Source organism: Genypterus blacodes, unplaced genomic scaffold (assembly GCF_046128005.1).
Source record: "Genypterus blacodes isolate CSIRO-AG114 ecotype Tasmania unplaced genomic scaffold, CSIRO-AGI_Gbla_v1 ptg000054l_1, whole genome shotgun sequence".
Taxonomy (NCBI): Eukaryota; Metazoa; Chordata; class Actinopteri; order Ophidiiformes; family Ophidiidae; genus Genypterus; species Genypterus blacodes.
Genome location: NW_027466866.1, coordinates 785786 through 812277, shown reverse-complemented (window position 1 = coordinate 812277; position 26492 = coordinate 785786). Strand labels below are relative to the sequence as shown.

The window sequence follows — 26492 nt, the reverse complement described above, 5'->3', positions numbered from 1 at the left end:
TCAACGACATGAAGAAACAAACGCAGTCAGTCATCCAAGAGCCATGATTGACTCAAACTTAACATCACACAGGAATAAATAAGGAAGATTTGCGTGTTTTTTCCTCATTTTGTGCTCAACATCAAGTGAATATGGCTGATAATGGAGAGAGAGCCCAGGTTTGCTCTGTTGCGTGCTGATGTATACTGTAGTAGAGGGGCAAGTGGTCGGACAGTAAATTACCGCCTTCACACACAGAGAGAGAGACAGAGAAAGAAGCAGACGCATCACAGCCGTTCAATAGTCTGCAGTCTCTCCCTCTGAAGCTCATTAAAGCCAACGAATCTGCTAAAACTGCAGCGAGAATACAGATAATTTGAAAAGAAAGGAAAAGGTGCACGGCCAAATCCGTCATTAGGGCCGGAGACGGACGCAACACTTAAATTATAAATCAGCTGCAATTCTCCAAATGACAAAAAAAAGTGCCTCAATCAATTTCCATAAAAGACTGAAGAAACTTTTCATGAAATCCATTTTTGGAGACAAGCGGCTGAACTCTCACAGCTCATAGCTTCTCTATTGATCATTAGCTGCAGTAAATCAGTACAGTAAGTGATGTCATCATCATAACCGCAGACCTGAGATGATAATGGTTCAGGTTAATTTGATGGAAACGGCTCAACAGACAATTCTGCTGAAATGACTGGGGTGACATCAGACCATCAGCTCAGATGAACTCTTCTTATACGAGCCCAGAGGGAGGATCATGAGGTGTAAACAGGGTGTGGCCACTTAGATAATGACATCATTGCTCTCGCTGTCATTTCAAGAAACCCAAGTTGAGTTTCTGTCTGAGTTAAATCATCAGATCATGTATGGGAGGCAGTAGCTTAGTGGGTAGAGCTGCCGAGGTGCCCCTGAGCAAGGCACCGAACCCTCAATTGCTCCCCCCTCTGCAAAGGGTGGTAATGTAATGTAAGTCGCTTTGGTTAAAAGCGTCTGCCAAAATGATCGTAATATGTGTGTGTGTATGTGTGTGTGTATAGAATCATTTAATGCCACCACAAATGACCCGATCGATTGTATTTGCCTGATCAATCGTTTTGCCAATGTGTTCCCTCGCCTGACAGTGAACCAACACCCCTTGCAGTAATCTGTACACAAACACCCTCATCATCCGACCATTTCTATGAAAAATGGAATGATGTTTGACCGCTGCAAAGTGTGTGTGTGAGTGTGTGTGTGTGTGTTCCTTCTTTGAAGAGTTCTGGGACGTTTATGTTTATCTTCAAAATGTCAACATCTGCAGCACGGCACCTCCCTGTGAACTGAGCAAATAATGGTGTCAGGCGTTTAGCGCTGTGCCAGACGAGACATATTGCCATGTCTGGTAAACACTGTCCAGAGCTCACACACAAACACACACACACACACACACACACACGCCACAGAACTGCCATCACTCTCGACAAAGAGAGAGGTGAGAATACATTATCACCGGCAACCTTTTCTTTGACTTTTAAAAAGAGATGTTTCTATTTAAAGCATCTTGTTCCTCCCTCTACTGTATGTCCAGGCTTCAGTTTAAGACACAAAAAAAGCCCCTAGTCCTTATAAGACTTTGCTGTGCTACAGTCTGCGATGCACAAGCACAGAGTGATAGCAGCAGCCCTGCTTTCATTATCAGCTCCTCTCAGAAGCTTTTAGCCTGGACGCTGTATTGTCCCTAATGAGCGCGTCACCGTAAGAGGGTGAGCATCAGAGAAAAGGAAGAGACGGACTCTCCCTCCTCCGCCAAATTACCTGATTGATCATTCACCGACGCTTTTCTATTCCTTCTCACCAGCTGATTTCACCCCGGCCGTGCGGCGCCGACACAAGGTCAGGGGGCTCTGATCTCCATGACAACGGGGCGGTGATGTAGATTTTGACGTCAGACGTGACAGATTTGCAATCAGCCTGTCAGCCGGCACTTGAAAGCCTGTGGGACATTTGAGATGTAAATGGAACATAATTGTGCCATTATAATTGCGCTCATCCTGTTCAGGCTCTGATGGCTGATGTGTGTTCTTTCTCTTTCTTTCTGGGATTCAACACCATCTGGCTAAATCTGAGCAGGCATGAAATGTTGAGCCACATGTAGTTAGTGAACCAATCTTTGGACACATCCAAACTTTTAGGGCCCATTTGTTATTGCCTCGGTCTTTCATAGGATTGGAAAGGAACTCTGTCACGACGACATCATGGAGTTCCTGCATATGAAACCATGCTTTCTAGACTCAGCTCGGATGATAATGGATGTGCATGCAGCTGTGTGTGTGTGTTTGTGTGTGTGTGTGTGTGTGTGTGTGTGCAGCACTGGCAGAGACGGTACAGTTTAAGGACATGGCGACATTGTGTCCTCCTGCCAAAATAGCCCTGTCGGGTCAGTTGACCAAGCAAACAGAACAGGTCACCCAGACCTTGTAAACATCAGTGTGTCTCTCTCAATATTCACCGTATCCCAGTCAAATGTGATGTTTAAATTAAAATGGGAGCCGGTTAAACTGATTGCTTTGCCAAATTGGCCAGCGGAGTGAAGACAACCTGCCAGCCTCCCTACAAACCTAACAGCCGTTGTGTTTCGCGTTTGTGTGTCCCGCTTTGCCGCTTAGATTCGGAAATTGAGATTTGTCAAATGAACTCTTATGTAAATTGCTTTCTAGTTTAATGAGAGAGAGCGCCGCAAACTTTGCATCAGTCGCCGCTGTCGCCCCGTCGCTGTCGGATTTCCTAAGATTTCATCAGCGCCCCTGATCATTGTGTAACTTAGCAGCATTGTGTGATATCTCTTAATGAGCTTTACTCCTCAAATCCATAGAGTGCGTCGTTATACTAATAATTTAGTCTTCATTAAGTTCACGCAAAGAAACGAGAGTAGAGTTAGAATTTCAGGAAAAAGAGCAATAACACAGCATGAGGTAATATTAAACCATGAGGCCTTTAATCTTAAGCAGCGGTTGAACATGGTGGAGGTGGAAACTTTGCAGAGTTTGTGGATGAAAATAACAAAACCCAAGATCGCTGCAAAACAGTTTAAGACACAGTATTTTGGGACATAAGCATGAATTGAAATGATACTCCTTCAAAGACGAGTGTTCAAATATTAAAATGCCTCCAAATGAATAAATCAGGACGGTTACAGGTTATCTCCAAAACTTCTTAGCATCTGACAGATTACTGATGTATCTTTTATGATCCCGACTTTCATCACGGCGGTGGGAATCCGGTTGCGGTGTGTTATCTGTGTAAAAAGAGGCATCTGGCTCCCATCTGGGCTTTGTTGTTTTCCCTGCAAGACAAAACATGTTCCATAAAGCCAGCAGAGAAACGGCAGCGCTCTCTGCTTGTTTTCGGTCAACAGCTTTGCTTAAAAAAAGAAAAATCTGTCAAAACAACACCACACACACACACACACACACACACACACACACACACACACACACACACACACACACACACACATACACACACACAAAATTACAGTATTGGAAAATGACGTGCAAAATGAGGAGGAACATTGGGTGATGCTCAGTCAGGCTGCTTTGTGCGGCTCACGTGTCTTTATGCGCGTCCAACGGCGTCCGTTGTTGTGTTTGTAGGTTCCTGTTCAATCCCCTGAGATGTAGGAGCTGGCAGTGGGAATGGAATGGCCTGGCGGTACACTGTGTACTAATAACAACACACAGAAATCACGCGACTGTGTAAAGAGAGAGCGCTCAGAAATGAACTGCAGTGTGAGGATTGAGGACGTTTGCGTGGAAAGGAAGAGTAACTGTATAGATTCTATACCTCTGGGAATTTAATCTTCAAATCTAGGCTGTCTGCTGAGGCGACGACGAACGATGCAGAAACCTCCTGCTTGGCGTTTGCGCTGTTCTGCTGGGAGAATCCGAGGAGGAAAGCCATGCCCGGGATGTATTTCTCAATGCTGGGGAAACGTGAAACAAAACAAAAACGACGACAACAGGTGGCAGAATGTGTGTCAGAATGAAGCCTCATCTGTGAAGCAACAACGTGGATAGAAGTTGAATAGAAGCCATCTTGCAAATCCTCCTCCTCATTCTTCATCATCCCCCTTGCAGCCTACCTCTTTCCCAGCGCCTGCAGGTACTCTGGGATGGTGGTCCATTGAAAGTTGGTCTTTAGAGTTGGTTTAGAACCGGGTAGATGTGCGGTAGCGGCGCCCATTGACAGTTGGTAGGACTGACACTCAGCTCCCCATCTGATGTGCCCCTGAAACAAACCCAGCAGCCCAGTCAAGACAGGAGACTTTGTGTTTAACCCCTTTTTCTCTACCTAGAACTCAATCTTTAGCGAGAGACGAAGGGGAGAGGGTGAGAAATGTGTCCGATAGTTGATAACACTCTAATAGTTTTCGAACACACTAATGCCTACGTTTCCCTCCATGTGGAGGGTGTTCATGAGGACGTCGCTGCACATCTTCCAGTTGGTCTCCTCTCCGATCTCGGACACGATGATTTGGGCATTCTCGATGTTGACCTCGGGCGTGTAGTAGAAGGCGGCGTCGTAGCCCTCAGGCTTCACGTTGCCGCTGATGGCCAGAGCTCTGAGGATGAACACGGCATCGGGGATCGAGGTCCAAGCCTGAGGAAATACCACCGGAGAAGAAAGCAAAGAGGCGGGTGTGAAGTATTCCCCCTGTTTTTCAGAGTGGAACCAGTTTGTCTCTGCACAGAAACGATCCGAAATACCTCTGTTGTGACATTGGGGGCCGTATCAGAGGACAGACCTAATTGCCTGGTGGCTTCCTGTCAGCGCAAAACAAAGAGAAATGCAAATTTGAGGAGGTAAAATGACAAGAACGGGGTGTTTGGAAAATAACTTCTGTGCCTGTGAGTGTGTGCAGGTACCTGGGAAAGCCTCCTCAGAGTGTTTAGGAGTTGGGGCGTGTTGACTGGATGCTTGTCCGGGCCGGCGTCCAGCTCCACGTGGATTTTGTCAACAGGATTGTTTGCGTGGGCTGATAAAGAGAAGTTTGCATTAAGTACAATATGTGATCTGTGTGTGGTGTTGCAGAAACAGGAAGGTGCAGCATCCTGGATTGGTTGCTCTCACCTGGGACTAGGTGGACGGCCATGTGAGTGTATCCCATCAGATAGTACAGAGGATATTCTTCGTGGTAAAACGCCCTCTTCACCTCAGATTCCACACACATACTGACTCCGTAAATGCTACTCTCGCCGCACATCTTCGTCCTCGGGTGCCAGACGTTTGGCGCCTCGACCTGATTGATGAGAGAAAATCACAGGGTTGTTGTTACTCTCCTCTTTCCTCTGGATCTCCACCGGTTATGGTTGAATCCGTCCCTACCTGCGGCGAGTGCGCCTGAACCACGTCGGGGGCGGCGCGGACAATTTCGTCGTTGGCGTCCATGGCGACAGGCATCATCGGGGTGATTTTAGCCGCGGCGAGATCTTCAATGTTGCGGGAGACGGCGTACACGTCGGAGCTGAGGGTCAGAAGGCGAAGGCGGAATCTAGCACGTCGGCTAGAGGGAGGAAAACATGTCTAAACGTGACAAACTAGTCTTAACATGTAACATACGTGAGCGAAAAGAGTTCCACTGGTTTCTTGAGCGGCGGGAGGTCGAGTTCCAATTTCTTTTCTCGGAGATTGATCTTGCCGGTGAACTTCCAGGGGATGGCAGTCGGCCACTTCACCTTCAGCTCAGCGCCGCACTGGAACATATCGGTGTTGATACCATAGAAAATCAATATGTCCTTAGAGCAACTAAAACAAAAGAGAATATGACTTTAATACTAGTTTATACAGCAGCGTATGACTCGATGAACATTGAATATAATTACCCAATATAACCGTCGGTCTCCACTGCAATCTCTGAGTTCAGAAGCTGTCCCAGATGTTGAGTCATTGGTGGAGTCGCTGCAGCTTTGGCTGGAGAAATGAATCAAGGATAAAGGCTTCATACACGTCACACTGATGGATGTGCGTCCCTCATTTCTTGTAGATTTCTTGTGCCTCCTCACCGTTCACAGTGAAGCCGTTAACACTTTCATAATATTTGCTGATCTCCAGTGGGAAACCCAGGGTGCTGGCTTGGAAGAAGCGGGTCTCAAAGATGAGGAACGGTTTGGTTTCATGGAGCGAGATCCCCTTCTGTAGATTCTCTATCAGGCCCCAGACGGGGCTGCCTTTGCCTGCAGAGGGACTAAACGCCTGCACAGAAGCGAGATCACACAGAGCAGAGTGGAGCGACTCTTTGAAGGCTGCATCACACCATCATCGCTTTGTGACTGAACTAGCTTTAACGCCCAGCTGACGGGCCGCTCGTAGAGTCCGGCCCGGGCGGTACGAGTTGGCTCAGTGATGGATCGCTGTGGTAAAGTTATTGTCTCACCTTGATGATGTATTGAAGGAGCTCTTTGTCAATATCAGCATAGAGCCACTCCTGTCCAGAGGCCCGTGAATAAGCCGACAGTACGGGTTTGTCTTCAGGCAGTAACTCCCACTTTTGAAGCTGAAAATGATGCGGGCGATATTAAGCCGAGCAAACAAATAACTCCCCGCAGCGGCGCGATCATTTATCTTTGTGTTCTCTCGTACACTCACCACATTGAAAATAGCCTTGAAGTCACTGAGACTGAAGTCGCCTTTAAATCCGGGGATGTGGGTGCCAAACAGTTCCTTTATTCCTTCGGCGCGGATACCGAACTGGAAAAGGAAAGAGCGGGTGATTACTACATGTGGAGGGAGGCAGAGGCATTAACTTCAAAAGGAAATATTGAAAGGCGATGCGTCAAACTTCCCCGTTACCTCCAGCACCTGCAGGATTCGACCAATGAAGTGTAATTTGCCTTTCATCATGATGTCAGTGGGGAAGATGTTTGTCGCGCCTCGGAGCATGAAAATGTCTGACGCCGTGCCGGTGAGCAAATCATCTGCATCACAAAAGAAACGGAAGCTTCACGGATTTGGACTTTTTTTATAAATCATGCAGATTGTTTGAATGTCAGCACGCTGGGTTTTTTATCTTGACGCACTCTGGAACCAGTCCATGTGCAGCGCTTTGCTGTAGTGGAAGCTCAGACGGCCGAATTTGGGGCTCAGGATTTTCATGGCGACGTTGCAGGCGGTTGAGCTGGACGACAAAGCGTTTAGGGTGAAAATGAGGTCATGCGTAACACAAACAATAACAATAACAAACTTCATTCTCTTTTACAGGAAGTGGTTGTCCGGAGTGATGGATTTGGCCAGGCTCCCCATGTAGGAGTAAGCGAAACTAACGACTTGGTGGTCTTTCTCCTCCAGCAGGTGTGACGTAATCGTAGACACCAGAGCCATGGACGGCCTGGTCTCAAACAGGACGGTGAAGGCCATCATGCGCGTCTCGGCGGGAATCGCCTTTTGCAGGAACACGGTCATGGTGATGTCCTGGACCTGGAGGCGGAGAGGGCGAAAGATCTGCTAGTTTGCTAGTTCTTTCCCTGAGTTTAGATGAAAAACGGATTAATATTGCAGCAATATGTCATAAAGGGATTCACCGACATTTCTCTTGACATTTTCCACATTATTATCAAGCAAAGTAATAAATGATACACAACGAAAATTAGAATAGGTTCTATCCAGTAAAAACAAATCCACTGCACAGCTGAAAGCGTCACCTTCAGTTTGTTCTCTCCAGTTGGCTTAATTAATAACGATTCGATGCCACTTTGCATTTTAATGACGCGTGAATGAAGAAGCATAATTGCATTTTCAAGTAATTCACCTAACCAAGGTAACATGGTTATGTGGTGCCACTCCAGTTTGAGTGCCGTTCATTCACGGCTTCAACGAGAACACAATTAACACTTCAGAGGGACAAAACACCGGTCTGGGAGAGGATATCGCTTTCAATTTGAATACAGGAAATACAGGAACGCGGTGTTCATACATGAATGATCGGGTGTCCTTACACTGTGAGGGTCTCTGGAGCTGATGAGTCTCATGGCCTGCACGGCGGCGCTGAGCACTCGGGGGTGGAGCTCCACGGGGGTGGCGGCCACTCCGGGGATGAAGCGCATGATGGTTTTAATGCTGCCAGGATGGCCGGCGTTCCCGAGGGCTTTCAGAGCCAGGATCATGGCCACCTCGTCGCCCGCCTTCAGGGCCTCTGTGGCCATTTTCAGCAGCGGCTACGGCACGAGGTCGCCAAACGTCCGAACACAGAGACGAATGAAGAGAAGAATAAGAGAGGGATTAGTCGCGTTGTTTTTTGGTCTGATGATTTATGAAGAAATAATAACAGTAAATAACAAAAGAAGGAATTGATGTTTTAAGATAAGTTTGACTAATTAATGTTGATTTATCTTGTTTGCATTGACGTCGCTCATCTATATGAATGGAAAATATTTAGCTTGTTCATTACCTCAACTGCAGTCACTTCACAAGGTGTGTAATAGACACAGTGCTTATTCACAAGAGAGCCGTACGCCAGCGCGATCGTCTGCCACAGCTGCTCGTGGGATCGACTGAAGGGGATGATGAAGAATGCCTGGAAAGAAGAAAGAGAGAAGTTAGAATCTCTCATTGCTGCGTGCACGGTATCATAGTTCTACACTGTACAGAGGCCTTTTGTGTTTGCTCACTTTAGCCATCTCCACAAGCGCAGGACGAGCGTCCAGGTGGTTAAACGACATGAGAAGAGTCTGCCAAGCTTCAACCAGGGTCAAGTCTTGAGCCTGAAACCTCATTTCCAGGAACTTCAGGACTCTGTCGTCACCGACCTCGACGATCATGTTCAGGAACCAACGTCTAGCCAGAAAGAACAGAAACTTAAAAAGCAGAGATGACTCCTTCTCTTGGGTGAGGAAAGGTCAGCCTGAATGTTAAATCTACAGGGAGCCAGAGGTGAGAGGGAAATGTTAGGGCCAGATGTTGCTTCTCATTATACTGGTTCAGTGCCGTGGTTCAATTCCAGCTCGTGTTAATCTTATGCGGTCTTTTCATCCCCAGCTCTGTCATCGCGGGTCATTTCATAATAAATCATTCATCAGCGGTGATAGGCCAACAGATTTAATCACTGAAGGAAAGAGAAGAAGAAACGCCTTACAAATGAGTGGATTTTGGCGGTTTGGACTCATTTTAGATTTTTACTTTGGGCTATTTTGATTGACAGTTCTACCTCACACACTCAAACTCAGCAGCTCTAACGATATGGTGTTAAGCTGTAGATGACCTTTGACCTTATGAATCAACTAAACATTTATTAAACTTATTATATATTGACCATTCATAATTTATCTAAAAGTCTCACTGTTGGTTGAATATGAATATAATTTGGAAACACATTTCACAAGCCATCCTGCATATTCTTTGAAAGCAGCCATGATGTCCTTCATGTTTAATAGATCTTGTGGGATTCATAACTTCATCATTCCATCATAAAAACCAGCTGACCTGTGTTCTTCATTCGCATGAAACTGCGTCCACATGGCCTCCAGGCCTTCATAGGGGATCACACGCAGGAGCTGATAAACCTTGATGGTGTCCTCCGTCGTTGCACTGTCAATCTGGTAAATATTGGCTTGAGCCAAATGCTTGATCAGTGCGACAGCCTGTGAAGAGAAGCACAGCTTGCACCTGGAACACTGACAGACTGATCAAACACGTCTCTGAACGCCACGCTGCTGCTTCTATAGGCCTCCAAACTACATTGTAGCATTTTCACACACTCAGTCGTGCGTATTCAGGACACTGGGTGCTAAGGTTCATTCTATATATATTCATACATCATGTGTTCTGCCGTATACTTCCCTGTGAAGCAGCACATCAGTACCTTTGTTACTGGGTCATCCAGATTTTGCATCATACCGGGAATGTTGACGTTACTGGTGACAAACTTGAACACGATGTCGCCTCTGCTCTGCATCGTCCCTAACGTGACGGCTTCACCTGTGACGCTCTCACCCAGCAGTTCCATTTCCTTTCTGCGAGAGATGATGCGTAGTATTAGTACAGCAGCTCAGCAGAGTTGTGTATGAGTGGGTTAGTCATGTGCAGATGCTTCCTTACACTGCATGCATCTTGAAGCTTCCCCCCTTCACATTGAAAGGAGTGAAGTGCTGTTGCTCCAGTGCATGGGCTTTGGTAATGAGACCTCCTTCTGCTGTTGGCTTGACTGTGTAAACATATCTCACATTTGAGATGACAGATTCCCCCCTCTAGAGAGGTGGAGGACACAAACACAGCCATTGTATTGTCTGCATCCTGTTTACTGTGGAAAATGCTGACTCGGATGATGAGACAAACAGACCTCGCCGGATATTTTGTCGACAACAGTGGTAGCCATTCCTCTGTAGGTTGCTGCTTTCTCCCTGCATTTATTGATATCAACGACCTGAGTGATGGTCATGTCCTTTGTTGTCGTGCTCTCCTCAGTAGCGTAGATGCTGTGGCACAAACCATGGATGCCAGCCTGCAAACACAATCATTACATTACATTACATTACGATCATTTGGCAGACGCTTTTATCCAAAGCGACTTACATTACATTACATTACCACCCTTCGCAGAGGGGGGAGCAATTGAGGGTTCGGTGCCTTGCTCAGGGGCACCTCGGCAGGGGCTCGAACCGGCGACCCTCCGGTTCCCAAGCGGAAGCACTACCCACTGAGCCACTGCCACTACCCAAAACCCTTTTTTCTTTGTATTTCCTGTGAAGCAGCTCTCATCTGGGCTGGAAGGTTTCAGCTTCAGGTCACAGCTCTCTCACTGTTTACAGGAAAGTTTTAGACTTCAATGAAATTCTCTACAGAACCATGAAGGTTAAGTCCAAACATGTTTACACAGAGAGGAGCTTTATTATTATTCATGTGTTTAGTTTATATTTGTCTATCAATCAAACCTCTCTGCATTTGTTTACAGGCTTTAACGACGTCATTATGACTGAAAGTCCACAATGCAGTGTGCTGCTCTGAGGTGACATGATTCCATACCTCTTCCAGCTGATAGATTCTCTGGGTTGTCTTCACAGTGAGGTGGAAGAAGCTCAGGATCCCTCTCGCAATGTTGACCACCATGTCAGAGACCTCAGCAGGCGCTCGGATGTTACCAACGTGTCCGGCGTTGTACTCGAACAGGAAGGGTTTGACCAGCTGAGCACTGAGACGCTGGGCCAGTTTGGGGGAGTTGATGAAGCTGTTCTTGCCGGGGACGCCATTGAACTCCGCAAAGTTCACACCTGAGACCTTCAAACCAGGAAATAACATGAACATCAAGGACACAAGGTCAAAGTGAACTATTTCGAAATTTAATAAGTTAATAGTCAATCCGGAAATGTTACATTTATCCATCAATGAACCGTCTCTGTGAAGTTTTATTTGTCTTATTTGTTACCTGAAGAACAAAGATGTTTGCAGACACACCAACAATCTTGATCTTGCACGTCAGTCTGACTCCAGACTCTGCCAGGTTCGCCAGGCCACGTCCAAAATTCACTTCTCCCTCATATTTGTATTCGTACGTTTTACTCGGGTTCAGGCTCGGCTCTGAAATTGTTTCCAAAAAGAAGTTTTGACATTCCATTTATGCAAAGCATTTGAATATGACATAACATAATATAACAACTCACCATAATGGATTGTTTCACTCGCTGAAAATGTAAGAAAGGACAAATTAGCACTTAGTTTGGGCAGATTCAAGCCAGAATGACTTTCAACAACAGCACTTACAATTGGAACAAATGTAAATAAGGTAATGTTAAAGTACATATTCTTGCTATCTATTATTTGATAAAAAATAAATGTAATTTATCGTTTAAATGTGATCTATGTTGAGTCCAGTAACAACATTTCACCAGATTTCACCAGACAAGTTTTAAGATTGTTTCCCTGGACTGCATTAAAGTTTCACAGCTTATTATCATGAATATAAAGGAATAAAAACTTACTGGCCAGAGCCACGAGGCAGCAGAGGAGGAGCCCTCTCATTGTCACAGAGAGTGGAAGCTCGCCTCTCTGATTTTTCTCTTATATACCCACATTGGTTTTCAGTGGGAAAAGCTGCTGGCAGAGTTTCACTTATTTAAAGTAAACATATTTGGAGAACAGGAGTTCAGAGGAGATTGTGTCCTGACAAGAGCCATGCTGACCTGTGACATTGTCAGAATGACAAACCAAACGTCAAAGATAAACCAGTGTGAGTTAAATACCTTTTTAAACTTTGTGGCTCAGATAAAACTTGATCCTGTTTGATCCCTGCAACCAAGTGGGAGAAGGCTACAACACAATATCCAATATGTGGCTTGATTAGAGTATTTTATAAAATCAACGGCAAAAACTGCAGGTTTAATCACTTGGTAAAGTGAGTAAACAAATTCTCCACAGCTGAATGGAGGGATAAACCCAGTGGGATCCACATTAATTCCCCCAGTGAAGCCGAGCCAAGAGGAGAGAGAGAGAATCGAAGGTGCTGCCTGACTCGCTCTATATGTGATGTCACTCTCCTCTGGCATGGTAAAGCTCGGCTCCAGAATTACAACAAAGTCTCACAGTGTGGTGAATCGCTTCCCTTCGTGCCAGTTTTCTTAAAGTATCTGCTGTAGCCTAAGATGGCACAGAGAGACCCGCAGGGCAGCCCGAGCTGTGATGACATCAAACAGCAATCAGCAACGTTTCACTGATTAGTCTCGGAGTCTTTTAGGTTTTAGTTGCACCAGCTTTGTGTGTGTGTGTGTGTGTCTATGCCGACGAGTGGTTCCTTGATTTCCTGTTAATCTGATTATCATTGTGCTTTTTTTGTTATGAGTTTCAACCAGTGGAGGGCTCCATCGCCTACGCTTTGGAGAAGGAAGAAATAGACATTTAATGACACTGTATAAAAGCAGAAGAGTGAAATGGGGGATTTTCAAGGCTCATTTGTTAGATTAGGGTCTCTAGATAAAGTCCTAGTCAGTTTCAGAATAAAGTTTTAGGTTAAATGTATGTTAAATTCATCAAGTGTGACGGAGAAAATACATACAATGTCCTTTGATTACATTTAGGGAGTTACTGGAAAGCAAACAGAGATCTTTAGTCAGTGGAGGCGTTTCCAAGGAGACTGACTAGAGATCTCCAAACTGGATTACAGGCAAGACAGAGAGTGTTCATATTTGTTGGAGCGACTCGCTGCAAGTCGTTCAGTCAGAGCAGATGCTTCCTGACGTCTTTGAAATTTAGCCTCTTGACTCAAAATTCCCTTCAGCCCTTTTGTGTTAATGAAATTTCTGTGGTGAGAGGAAAATATTTCTCAAGAGCCCGTTTCATGTATTTATAGCCCAAATATTGCTAAATGTGCCTCAAATGACCTCACAAATGAAGCTAGATTAAGCATAAATACTGTACATGGCAAGGACAGAGAATTACACAATAATCTAATATTGTAATTAGAGGAAAATAATGTGATCATGCTGACAGATAGTCTTAATATGATCACAGTAACATGGACAAACATAGGTCAGGATTTGCACCTGCGTGAGGGCCTGCGAGCGCCACTGGTTGACGTTCCTCAAACCGTCCACTAGATAGCGCCATTGGTCTGTATATGCACAAGAGACGAGCTATAGACTGGGTCACGTTCCATTTACTGTAAACTGAATTGAATAATGGTAAAGACAGACAGCATAAGGCTCATATTGGTTTGCTACATTTTTAATAATTTATAAACACAATAAAGTAACAAATAAAGACTGAGACAACAGACTATTTGGAATATAAAGATGTTAACTGCAAAGACCTTCATTAAATTAAACAGCATTTATACAGAATTAGTAGATTGCAGCTTGTGAACCATCTGTATGTTTGCATTGTTGAGAAAAAATCCCAAACTTGCAATGAAGTAAAGAACGTCGGCATTTCAAACAGGGATATAACACATTTGGGAAATAAGTTGTGCTAATTGTAGACGTTTCGTAGACATCTGCACATAACCAATCCTCCCAAAGTGTTTCCCTGAAAGTGAAGAGACACAGGATCTGGCAAAGCTGTAGTGTAGTTTTTTTTTCTCATTATTGTACAAGTGCAGGTGTTTGGGCTTTGGCTTTATGGCTTCATCTCAGGCATTCAAAACAACACGGCACATTTTTGAAAAGCCTGTAATACTCCTCTTGAATCTGGAAAGACAAAAGGAAATGTGACATGAATATTGACATGGCAGAACCGAATAGGATAGAATAGAGGAGAATATCACAAGTCTCTCTCATCTCACCTTTCTGGACAGCACACAGAGGAAGATGAAGATGAACATCCCTTGGAAGGCGTTGGTGATGGTGAACAGGTAGGCGGTGAGCGTGGTCTCATACAGGATGTGTAACACACCAAAGGACCAGGTGGCACCGAGCACAAACAGCAGCGCCAGAGCACCGCGGGCACACGACCTGCAGCAAACATAACTCACTTTACTGACGTGCTGTAGCCCCCCCCAAAAAAGACTTGGGAGTCGTTTAACACTGCATGGATCCAAACAATAACACAGAAATTCATTAGATATGATTGAGGATACACACACATAAATCCTACCTGATGTTTTCAAAGTGGCTGATCTCGGGCCTTTTCACCGCCGTGTGCCGGTACACTTTGAAGATGATTACAACAAAGGCCAGGAGATTGACCTGAGAAGACAACGACAACCGGCAAACCAAAGATAAAGATCCAATCTAATGTTCCCCTTTGAAACAATTTATCTTCTAATGAGTTCAATGGAAAGGTTTACTACATTAAAACAACAAAAGGCAGCTGCACCCGGCGATGACCGGAGTCTTACCAGAATGATCAAACACGCAGGGCCGATGAAACTCCATATGAAGTGATTTTCTGTGCTCAGCCAACACCTAGGGCACAAAACAGCATCGTTTAGGTTTCTACAGCAGGTGGGTTCGCTTAAAACAAATACCTCATTACAGTACTTAAGCAGTGTCTCTGGAGAGTTTCATCATTGCTTTCACTCCGCTACACTTCCAAACAAAAGACAGAATGAAGTCAAAACATTACAAGAATTAAGTTGGAATATTTGATTTGATTTTTAAATGTTACTGTTGCTTTAAATGCTTAAGTACAGATATTATTCCACCCTCAAAAAATGTTTGATAGGGTAGTAAAATTTACATCTACAGCAAAATGCCCCTCTTTTCCCCTCTCTTTTTAATCTATTTCAATTACAAACACACACTTCAGCAGGCCGTCTAATCGTCCTCATTCATGTCGCAGCAGTTTGGTCAGATTTCCATTTAGATATAGATCAGCTGTCTCAATGAATTCAGCCATTTAGCCCCTTTTTCTGCTAATTAAACAGAACATAGTGGGACAGCTTGAATGAGGGCTAATTGTTCATCGTTGCTTTTTTCTTTTTATCGCGTTTACCCCCTTCGTCCCTTATCTTCCTCCTCTTCAAACTCGCGTGTGTCGGTGTGGGTGTGTGTGCTCCGTGTACAGCGCATGCCCGAGTTGTCCTGCTTTTCTATACCTGCCGCCCCCCACACACACACACACACACACACACACACACACACACACACACACACACACACACACACACACACACACACACACACACACACACACACACACACACACACACACACACACACACACACACACACACACACACACACACACTTACACTTTATCAGTGCCGTAATACTTGGATCCCAGTGTTGCTGAAATGGCCACCACCACTGCTGGGCTCCCATAGCCGAAGATGTAAAAGTTCCGGTGCAGGAATCCTTTGTTGTAGATGACACCAACTACTATTAAGTAGAGATGGATCCCCTCGATGCACATCCAGGCAAAGGCTGCCAGGAAGAAATAGTGCAGCAACCCTGCAATTACAGAGCAGAAGAGCTGCAAAGAAACAGACAAAAGGAGAAAGTGAACAGGGGTGGAAGAGGATTATATTCCTATTTGTAAGAGTTACTATCGCATTCCGAGGCGAGCCGGGTTCCTAATCGATCGGGACGCGTTGAACGCACCTTATGAGAGTTCATGTTGATCCCCACCAGGAAGATGAACTCGGCCATGAAGAGGCTGCAGCAGAGGTTCTTGTGGATGGTGGTTCTGGTGCTCTGGATCTCGCTGAAGAACCAGAAGGTGAAGATGCACATGGACAGACAGATGAGCGAGATGATCATCCCCAGCTGGCTGATCCGAGTCAGAACATTGTAGTGGGCCACCAGCTGAGGAGCGAATGGAGAGAAGGGTGTTTCATTCGCGGGTTCATAGTGCTGCGTGGGATAATAATTCATTGACCGCAGACTTTATTATCTTAGTATTTTCAAATGATTTCATACATTTCATATATTTATATATTATGAAAAACAATAAATGATCACTTATTGAATTATTCTTACCAAACCAGACAGCACCACAAATTATCACTGTCCTTTATTTGATATTTGAAATTATACAAATGTGTGAGACTGTATTGTTCTGGGATTTGAAGGCACTATACTGGGAGTTGGAACAAAATAAGTCTATATTTTAAATGAGTATGTTATCATCTACCAGAGCCTTGAACCATCGATATGTTAGTGTTAGTATGTCTGAACCAGAGTTCATCAATCAACCAAGCTATGGAGAAATACAAGTGACACACACACACACACACACACACACACACACACACAGACACACACACACACTGTGAAGAGAAATATTTGTACAGCATAAAACCTCCTTAATAAAATATTAAAAGCCTTGCAGAAAAATATCATAAAAAAAAAACAGAAAAAGAGAGGAAAGCCCCTGTTTCTGATGTTCCGGTTGTATCTTTTATGTGAGATCACTCACGTTGGCCCGGCCAGAGGACATGAGGATGGCGAAGTGTGTGAGGTGATTACAGGAGCAGGTGGTGGCGTTGGCGTCGACGTGCAGCGTCTTGCAGCCGTGCGTGGCCCAGCGGCCCTGCAGGCTGGAGGCCTCGTACTCCCAGAAGACGCACTTGCTCACGTCGGCTTTAGTGTCGACGGGCTGTGGGGGACAAAGGAGCTTGTTAACCGTGGATGTGACTATTACCTTTTTTATTAGTTGTTTTGTGTGCGTGTGTGTGTGTACGGGTGTGTGTGTGTGTATGTGTGTATGGCACTGCATGACATTTATGATAGCACATCACTGGGGGCTCAAACATGAATCCTGCAGGTTTAATCAAAGCAGCAGTAAAAATAAATGACTTACGGTGCAAAAACTCCAGAACGTCGGGAATAAAAATCACACGTTTAAAAGGTTTTCCACCTAAAATAGATCAACTATATCACTCCTACTCCACATTTCCTGTAGTTTTTGCATTGATTTTTGGGAAATTATTTATAACTTGACATTTTCTCGCAAGTCTAATAAAATGCCAAGATCATTACAATGCAAAGTACAACTGATTGCTATTTACACAAAAATGTGAAAGAAGAGAAAGGAAGAAAAACAAAAAATCTCGCCAGTAAGACTTTCCGGTCCAAACGAGCTCTTGATTGTTGCCCTTTAAAGACAATTTTATGGGGTTTTCAGCGGCTCAACACACATCATCAACACTCTCTCTGTGTTAGGCTCCGGTCTCAAGAGTCCACAGTGATGATTTTATTCTCTCATACGTTTTCATTACCTCTAAAGGAAAACACAAGTGCATTAGCTTTTAGGGTGATTTTCCTCGTCATCCTTTATTCACTTCTCTTCTGCTAATTCCCTTAAAACTGAGAGGTCACCGCCGGCAGAAAGAACCTGACAGAATACATTTTTGAACACAAAGCGCTAATTACTGCTCCCTCGTGGCTTCGCTTCAATTTGACTTTAATGAGGACTCGATGGCGGTGGCGGTTATCAAGTTACCGCCCGAGTCAGTCTGAGGGAAACGGGGAAGCTGTTTCTGGAGGAGAGCGCGGTGGCGCCGATGGACTCGGGGCTGACAAGGACGTATGTGAGCGGATGCTGACCGAGATCCAAACTGAATGTTGATGAATGAATCGTACGTATATTTCAAAATGGCTCACAGCTGGAGAGGAAGCTGAACTTTGCGAGAACTTTGCTGAACTTTCCTGATGCAAAGTGTTATTTGTGTTCTACATCCCGATCACATGATTCAATTTAAACTCTCTCTGCGCACTCGAGGAAGCACTCACACACAGACACACGCACACACACAGACACACGCACACACACAGACACACACACACACACACACACACACACACACACACACACACACACACACAGGCACACACACACACACAGGCTTTAGATCAAGTGAAAGCTTCTGCAAAAAGGAGGCCAGATAAATCAAATTATCCACAATGCAACTGAGCTTATTTCAGCAAATGTCCACTCCATGAATCAGCCAGAATAACTAAGGCGCACCGGGCACTGAAGCACTGTCACGTTACTCAGCTTGTACCAGCTCACTGTCCTTTGCACCCAGAACAGAAAAAAAAAAGAGAAAAGAAACTGAACTGTGAAGTAGCTCACACACACACGCACACACACTCCAGGTTTACATTAAGGGTGCAGAAGTGGAAAAACAATGTCGCCAGCCTCAGCACTCTGTAAGAATCTTTACCTCGTTGTGTTTCAGAGTGAAGGTGACATGGTCAAGTTGGTAGACGTCAGCAGGTTTGACAGTCGCCCCGACGACTTGGGAGTTGACAGTGATTTCCCCTGTTCCCGCATAGCGCGAGTAGTCGGTGACACCCGGGTCGCTGCTCGGCTTCAGGATGTCACTGATGCTGTCATATCGCACAAACACCACTGACACGCTTCCTGATGGACAGAAAAGTTTATAAAAAGACAGCAGGGAGTCCAACTTTTTTTCGTTTTCTGGTCAAACTTTAGGTGAAGGCAGTTTGCTCGGTGTTAAACGCCACAGCCAGCCTGCAGGTCTGATCAGCTGTGAACTGTTCCAATTTGCACATGGAGGGAATTGAACACAGACTGACTGCAACTTAAATGTCCCATGAAAGCTGTTGGGATTATAATATTCTTGCATGGTGTGGGTGTGTATGTGTGTGTGCAAACAGGAGGATGAGGCAGGAGTTAATGCTGCGTGGGATTTGATTTGAATATGAATGAGAATTTACGAGCAAACTACTTTTCTGCAGGATACCAAACACACACACACAAGCACACCCCATGTTCCTGCATTTGCAAGTGTGAGGTCGTGCAGGTCAGCGACTTTAGTTCTGCTTTACGGTTTGTGCAAAACACAAAATACATAGACATTTTAAGGTCCTTAAAGCGTATGAAATATACTTCTTGGTTACCGTTTCTGGCCTCCTCTGGTCTCAGCTTTGGGGTCAGACTCATGTGATCGCCTCCCATGGACACAGACAACTTGGCTTTTGCCTGACGGATGTCGAAGGTTAAGACTTTCAATTCTGCAGGTGAGAAAAATTGAAAGTGAGCCAACTTGTCTTCCAGCTACTATCTGCAGAGGTGAGAGTAGATTGCACGTCAATCCCGGCATCTGTTCATAGTCTCACCCATGTCACTCGCTTTGATTTCCAGCTCGGTCGGCACTCTGTAGTTGCCGGCCAAAGCCAGAGCGCTTTGCTCGACCGTGTGCAGCAGTTTGGTGATTGTATATTCTCTCCGATCCTCTTTAATTCTGCTCCAAGCCACCAGTTCATCCTTCTCCACCAAGTTGTTTACTGCTTTCACCAATTTCTGTTAAAACAGATTATGTATGATTGTGAGTATGGCTGCAGTATTGCATAGCTTTGATCTCTCCAACAAAGAACTGATTGGAAGTGAATTATATGTCATCAAAGCTTTTTTTTTCCACCCCCCAAACCATTTCAAAGCCTAATCAGTGCGCAGGCAGCATTCCAAGCGTTGAAAGAGGGAAAAGAATGGTGAGCAAAGTTTACTGAAAGAGTTGAGTTGATGACGGATGGTTTGGCAACGTGATCTTTTTCTCCAGCACCCAGCGTCGGCGCGGCGTGACTCAAGGCTTCCACGTAGGCGATCACTTCCACTGAGGTCAGGTCACCGGATGTCTGCTTGGCGATCTCCCTCAGCAGACTCTGCGGCTCTGTGAGGTTGCTCATCTGCGAAAGGAAAAGCAAAACAAACCATTTGTAACTGATTAATTTGAGTGATCTCACACTCCTTCGGGTCCTTGACGACCCAAATATTGATGGTCAAAAGGGGGGTTTCCTAATTAAAGCAGGGGTGACTCTAAGTAGCGTTTTTGTGTTTATTTCATCCAGAATGTGACCAAACTCTGCTCCATCCTGGGCTCGTTGCTGCCGTCTCATCTCATGTTCAGCTTCATTCTCACCAACAGAGGGCAGTGTCACCATATCATATGTTCAGCACATTTGGTTGAACTCCTGAGGTGGGGTACTCACATATTTAAGTGTTTTGTTGACAGTCAGTGCGATGCAGCCGGCGTTGTCATGGCAGCGATTTTGTGGATGCTCTGGAAAACAATAAATAGAAAAGTGTCACTCGGATAAGTCTGTCTGTGATTCCTCCTGATTAATGGATGGTTTTGGCTGTCACGCCATTATTTTGGCCTTAAACGTTGAAAAACTGGAAGATTGCACCTTGAGCTGGTGTGTTGCATAATATGTATAATATTTAAACTGGGATGATGTCTGTGTGCATGAGTGTGCTCATTGGAGAGAGATTTCATTAAGATCAGGAAAGGTACGTGTGTGTGTGTGTGTGTGTGTGTGTGTGTGTGTGTGTGTGTGTGTGTGTAATACCGACCTTTACATTTCACACCTGTCTGTGGATGAAAGTGCTCCTGGCCTGAAGTTGGTATATAATCACGCTTACAGGTGCAAGAGAAAGATCCGTTTGTGTTGTGGCAGAGCGAGTTTGGCCCACAGATCTGTCCAGTCTGGCATTCGTCAATATCTTCAAGATACAAATGAAGTTGAGTGAGTTCAGGTCCAAGAATGATAAGAAAATAACAAAATGACAATTTCAACACATGGCTGAATAATCCATCAAAGCGGGGGCAGTTAATTTGATATTTTAACAAAATGACAGGCAGCTGTTTCTATGTGTACCTCCAAATAGTGCCAATAGTGAATTCCTTCATATTCAATTAATGATCAAGTACAGTTTATATCCATCTACTAACCATTTAATCTAGAAACTGTCAGAAAAGTGACAATTCCCCATTGCCCATCAATCAAATAATTCCTGATGATTAAAATATTAGATGAATTGTTTTATCCATTCTATTTATGGACATACAGCAGCTGGCCAATATGTTGTCATTCATATTCAATTGTCTGTTTTGGAACGGGAAAATGTGAATTCTTAAATTAAAGAGTTTATATGCATTTCAGATGAGTCAGTCTGCTGTCCTTCAATCCTTCAAACAACAATGTCGCACCAAAGCTTGACATGCACGTCAATGTTTAATTGTATGTATAGAAAAAGTTGCCTGTTTTAAAATCAATAAATCATTGGCCCATTAATTTTGCAACATGAACGTAATGACCACATATTTAATGAATGCGTCTACTAGAAAGCCCTCTCAGCTTTTACACCGCTTTACGCAGCATGTGTGCGTGTGTGTGTGTGTGTGTGTGCCACCCAGCCAGACAAGGTGGGAAATGTGCTGAAATGCTTAAAGGCACAACGTGGGATTGAAGGTGCTGTTTCTTTCCGTGCAAATGGAGCAAAAACTCTCAGATGGTCTGTCAGAATGTCAGATCGGGGGGAAAAAGTGAAAGACTGGAGAGGGAAAAAAAAAATCACCTCCAACATGTTTATCCTCTCCAGAACAGTGGAAGAGAAAACAGTTAACACGCACAGAGCTGACATCCTTGCAGCTGTGTGTGTGTGTGTTAACTGCTCCCACACACGTACTGTACATCTGGTGCAATTGTGTGTGTGTGTGTGTGTGTGTGTGTGTGTGAGGCCTTGTATCAGTATAGTGTATAACATAACTTGTCAATATGTCAGCAAACACATTCTTTATATGTATAATGGCGAGGCAGTGGAGTGGCGACAGTGAGTGTGACAGTACCGGTGCACTCGGTGCCGTCGTTGGGCTGGAACTTGGCCGGTCCCGTTGATGTGTATCCAGGGACACATGTACAGTAGTAGCTGCCCTCCGTGTTGGTGCAGTTCCCCTTGTCCCCGCAGATATTTGTCACGTTCTGGCACTCGTTGTCGTCTGTGGGTGAGGATAAAAAAATTAAAAAAAGCATAAAGTGGGTTAGCTGCGGCAGAAAATAAGAAAAACCCAAAATAGGCTTGGAATACTTTTGACCCGTTTGTAAAAATGGTTGGATGAGAAAAGAAAATGAGATGATTTTCAGTTTTTTCACCCTGCGTTTGCTGTTGGTGTCAGTGGTGTTTCATGCCCATATGCATGCCCGTTTGTTTTAAATGCTTAAAACAAACCTTAAATGATTAACCTTTTTATATTTTGTTTGTTTTAACTCTGAACAGGAAAAACCCACAGGGAGTCTAAAGTCATTTCACATTTTTTTCCATTTCCATTTATTTTGGCCTGCCTAAAATTTACCACCTGCTTCTGGGAACGAACGGACAAACAAACACACAAATAAATAAATAAATAAATAACATTTAGAGATTGAAGAAATCTTTAAACATTTCAGCTGAAAAACATTCAACATGAAGTATTGATTCTACTTTGCTACACTTCTAGTGCTTTATTTTTGTTTTGGTAGAAACCCTTAAATGTGGAGAAAAATACTACAACCATAAAAAGAGAAACATATAGAGAAAAATATTTAATTATAGAGATGTTTGTTTGTCAAGTGATTGACTTTTAATACCTGCACAGGCCAAAACGTTTCTTTATACAGGGCAAATACAGCCAAATAAAAATAAAAATAAAAATAAAAAATAGTCCAGAAGGTCAATATTACTACGTATTGATACTAAACATTATAGTTCGTAATATTGCTAATTCACTCTAATGGTAAAAGGCATTGAGTGATAATAAATGAATCCTCACTGTACACTTTCCCTCATTCTGCCTCCTCTTGATCTATTGTACATCATTTCCTACATTTCCCATGATGCCTTTCAGCTGAGCTCGCGTCTGATCTTGTATCACCCAACTATCGCTGAGCCAAGTAGAGAACTGAGGTTAAACATGGTGAATAACGACAAAGCTTGACTGGGAAATTGTTGCAAAGTAGTTTGACCAAAAGTTGCGCTTTGTCCTGCTGTCGTGACCAAATGTGATCAAATGTGTGTCGAAAAGGAAAAGGACATTTTCAGCGAACTCAACAGAAATGTTTGGGTCCAGGTGGTTTCACTTCTTAGAAGAAGGAATCAATGGACTCAAAATGATCTCTGAAGGCTTTAAGAGACAGGCAGCATTGCTCAAAATCACTCTGAACGCTTTGGAGAGCAGCAGCAATTTTCACATGGACTTTAAATAGTAAAACACGAACCTGAGATTTCTGTCTATACTTCTCCTAGGCTAAAGACATGACAAGTGTAAACTTTCCCATTTTTTTTGTCCAAAATTGGCATAGTTTGAATGTTCCTACGGATATATTTGCTTTGTACTTGTCTTTTACAATTAGATAAAGTAGATGCTCCGTCCTGATTTGACCCTGATGAAGCTCAGTTGTGGTCTTGTTTTGGTCACTGAGTCCTGATTAAAGCCTTGGCTGGTTCCACTTGATCTACTGGGCTCCGGGTTCACATTTGATTATGGAAAATGTGTTTGCATTTGTTTGATTTCCCGGAATTCAAGATTACTTCAAATATTTTGGATTTGGCTGCCCAGGTTTCCAAAGCAGCACACACACACACAACACACACAAGAAGAGTTTGCTACTGCTGTTGTCCTCTGTGTGCTTTCGTTATTACAAAGTTGTTCCAGCACACCTTCCCTCTGTGTATGGGTGTGTGATTTCCACTTTGTTGGCAGTGACCTCCTAAGACTTTCCACTGTTGTGTTACTTGGAGGTTATGATGAACGCGTTTCTCTTCCTCTCCTCTGTACCTTCTGCACAAAAGCTGTCCGGGAAGGGATATCCTCAGCTTTCAACAGGGAGGTGACAATATTCAGAGAGGAAATAGCTCCATACCACTGAAGACCCTTGAGTCATCGGTGTTACACAAACACTTCACCCACAGGTATTTTGCAATTCACTTTGATGTCTGGTTTGAGATAAAGACGAGAGATTCTGTACAAGATGTTTAAAGCTGTATATTCTTGACGGAACTCTTGCTCTTAGCTCAAATTTTCTGAGCTCTGATATTAAGCTTTAAATATTGTGACTTTTCATCACTGTTCAGTTTCAAACGCGCACACACACAGTAATTCTGCATGAGCAAAATTCAAGGCACAATCTGTTCAATTTGACTAATAATCACTTAATTTCAAGAGTGGTGGCCTCAAACTTCATTTCCATCAAGTGGACTTAATTATTGCCGGAGCCGTTGCGGCACTGCGACTGGATGAACCTGGAAACCTCATTGTGTCTTTGCGTTTTGTAAATCAGTCTCTTCGCTGTTTGTGTTAATCACCTTTTGATTTACATTTGGCCTTTGAAATGTGTAAGCTGCACTATGATTGTGATCAGGGCCGAGAAACCAAAAGGGGTTCCAGGAATCTTAAAGCAAACGCAGGACCGCCAGCATAACACCGGGAACAATGCTGACTGAGAGAGGCAAAAAAAGAAAAGAAATCATTCACGAGAGAGAGAGAAAAAAGAAAAAAGCTGTATTGTGACGATAAAGGTTTTCTCTGTGATTAACACTCACTGAGTTTTGGAGCTAATTAGCAGTTAAGCAATTGAAAAATTACAATCACCACACCACCACAGCTGGCCGAACAAAAACATGCAGGGTCCCAAAAGACGCCAGGAAGACGTGGAGACACGACACGGAGGGGGGGGGGGTTGACTGAGATCTTACCTGAACACAACTACGTGTTTGCTTTGGAATGACCCAATTAACGTATTTACAATAAATGAGAGAAGAAGATGAGATGGGGGGGATGAGGAAAGTGCTATCATATAAACAGTAAATACGGTGGAGTAACAATGATAGAAGTCAAGGATTTTGGACATTTTGGACAAGAAAAGTGGTTAAATACAACAATTTCTTGACTGTGACAAAGTAACAAAATAATGAATAATTTTAGATATTACTTGGGACACTGTAGCAGAAAGAGTTTGTGCTCATCTGTGTTGATCTAATGCACTTTTGAGTGCCAGTTGGTATTAATGAAAAGGTATTTAAAGTAGCTTTAATTCCTCGGCTGAGTGAAATGGATCCAAGCAGTCGCACAGAGCGGCTGCGCTCTTGCATCACTGTAAATGCTCTTGTAATATATGGATGCATTTATATGTTAATATTCACCGTGGCAGAATGTTGTCCCGTCCCCCGTATATCCACGGTTACAGAAGCAGCCATCGTTTGATCCGTTCAGGGCCTTGCACGTCGCAAGTTGGTGGCACGAATCACAAATGTCAGAGACGCTGCATGGGTCCATCATACTGGAGAGCCATGCTGCAAAAACACACACACGCACACACACAAGGCCGACGTGGACGTGTCACTTATTACACAGTGTAGTGGACAATAAGAGTGAAGCGGTTTTAATGCCACTCCTGGGAGCGAAAACACTCCAAGCACTCCTGGGACTCTTCACCCTGTCTGTGCTACTATAACACACACACACACACACACACACACACACACACACACAAACACACTCGTTGAGTCGCACATGGAACAAATCAAAAGTGTTACGATCCACTGAGCTACTCAAGACCCAGCTTAGAACACATCTTAAAGAGTCGATTGTTACATTCATTATTTTGATCTTTACTGGTATAAAGCGAGCGACTGCAGCGTCACTAAAACTCCTCATTGTTAACTTTAAAACCCTTTTGAATGTAAAGAGATTTAAACACACATTACACACCTTCAGGCTATATTCACCACAGAGACCGATGGAAGAAGAAGATCACCTACCTGTCAAAAGTACAAGTTTCATTGGGGACTTGAGCAAAGACTCCATACTTGCGCTGGATCAGGATTTCACTTTTAGCTGAGGCTGTAGTGGGCTGGCTGGTGACGTCGTCCATTTCCTTGCATCAGTTTTCCTGTTTCCCTAAACCTGGCCCTTCCTGTCCCGATCTTTAATCTGCTTTCACAAAGACACACACACACACACCAGGCACTCAAATAAACACCAGCAACACCCAAACACACGTCGCAGCACTGATCCACTTCACTGGGGTGAAGTTGGGGAGATTTAGTAGTGGTCATTTTGTCACGTTTTGGAGCATCGTTGACACCGCGATCCCCTGCGGCTATTTTGAATGACCCCGTGCCATTGTTCTCCCCTGAACACGTACAGTAGGCTATGTAAACACAGGCCAAAACAACACCCACAGACTCCGCTGAAGGACGACCCCCTCCCTTCCTCAAAGACCGCACAAAAATTTGCAAACATTCCAGTGCTGTGTGTCTTCTCGTGTCCGTCTCCATGTCCAGACGGAGACGGACAAAATATTCAGTCAGACATTCATACA

The 26492-nt window shown here is 44.2% G+C and overlaps 2 protein-coding genes across 3 annotated transcripts; both read right to left on the bottom strand.

Moving 5' to 3' along the window:
- Positions 1–2940: 2940 nt before the first annotated feature.
- vtg3 (vitellogenin 3, phosvitinless) lies at positions 2941–12012 on the bottom strand. Of its 2 annotated transcripts, none has more exons than XM_076151284.1 (28): positions 11934–12012; positions 11616–11636; positions 11381–11532; positions 10981–11232; positions 10298–10459; positions 10057–10205; positions 9821–9971; positions 9442–9599; positions 8631–8796; positions 8411–8536; positions 7959–8177; positions 7223–7440; positions 7044–7141; positions 6817–6941; positions 6613–6714; positions 6401–6520; positions 6030–6219; positions 5850–5937; positions 5587–5772; positions 5353–5491; positions 5098–5266; positions 4893–5002; positions 4734–4790; positions 4417–4626; positions 4109–4254; positions 3811–3949; positions 3538–3690; positions 2941–3310 (listed from the first exon to the last, which is right to left on the bottom strand). In XM_076151284.1, exons 1-27 carry the CDS (start codon positions 11971–11973, stop codon positions 3583–3585), a joined length of 3801 nt encoding a protein of 1266 aa, XP_076007399.1. In that variant the 5' UTR covers positions 11974–12012; the 3' UTR covers positions 2941–3310; positions 3538–3582. The 2 variants fall into 2 exon arrangements, with proteins under 2 accessions (XP_076007399.1, XP_076007398.1); XM_076151283.1 differs by having other exon boundaries at positions 3577–3690.
- A 1960-nt stretch (positions 12013–13972) lies between these two features.
- Positions 13973–26040, bottom strand: adgrl4 (adhesion G protein-coupled receptor L4). The gene is made up of 16 exons (XM_076151285.1): positions 25930–26040; positions 25312–25461; positions 21983–22132; positions 20707–20856; positions 20343–20413; positions 19860–20039; positions 19473–19656; positions 19254–19367; positions 18554–18753; positions 16804–16983; positions 15987–16190; positions 15638–15858; positions 14783–14849; positions 14539–14630; positions 14228–14396; positions 13973–14132 (listed from the first exon to the last, which is right to left on the bottom strand). Exons 1-16 carry the CDS (start codon positions 25973–25975, stop codon positions 14070–14072), a joined length of 2241 nt encoding a protein of 746 aa, XP_076007400.1. The 5' UTR covers positions 25976–26040; the 3' UTR covers positions 13973–14069.
- Positions 26041–26492: the final 452 nt, after the last annotated feature.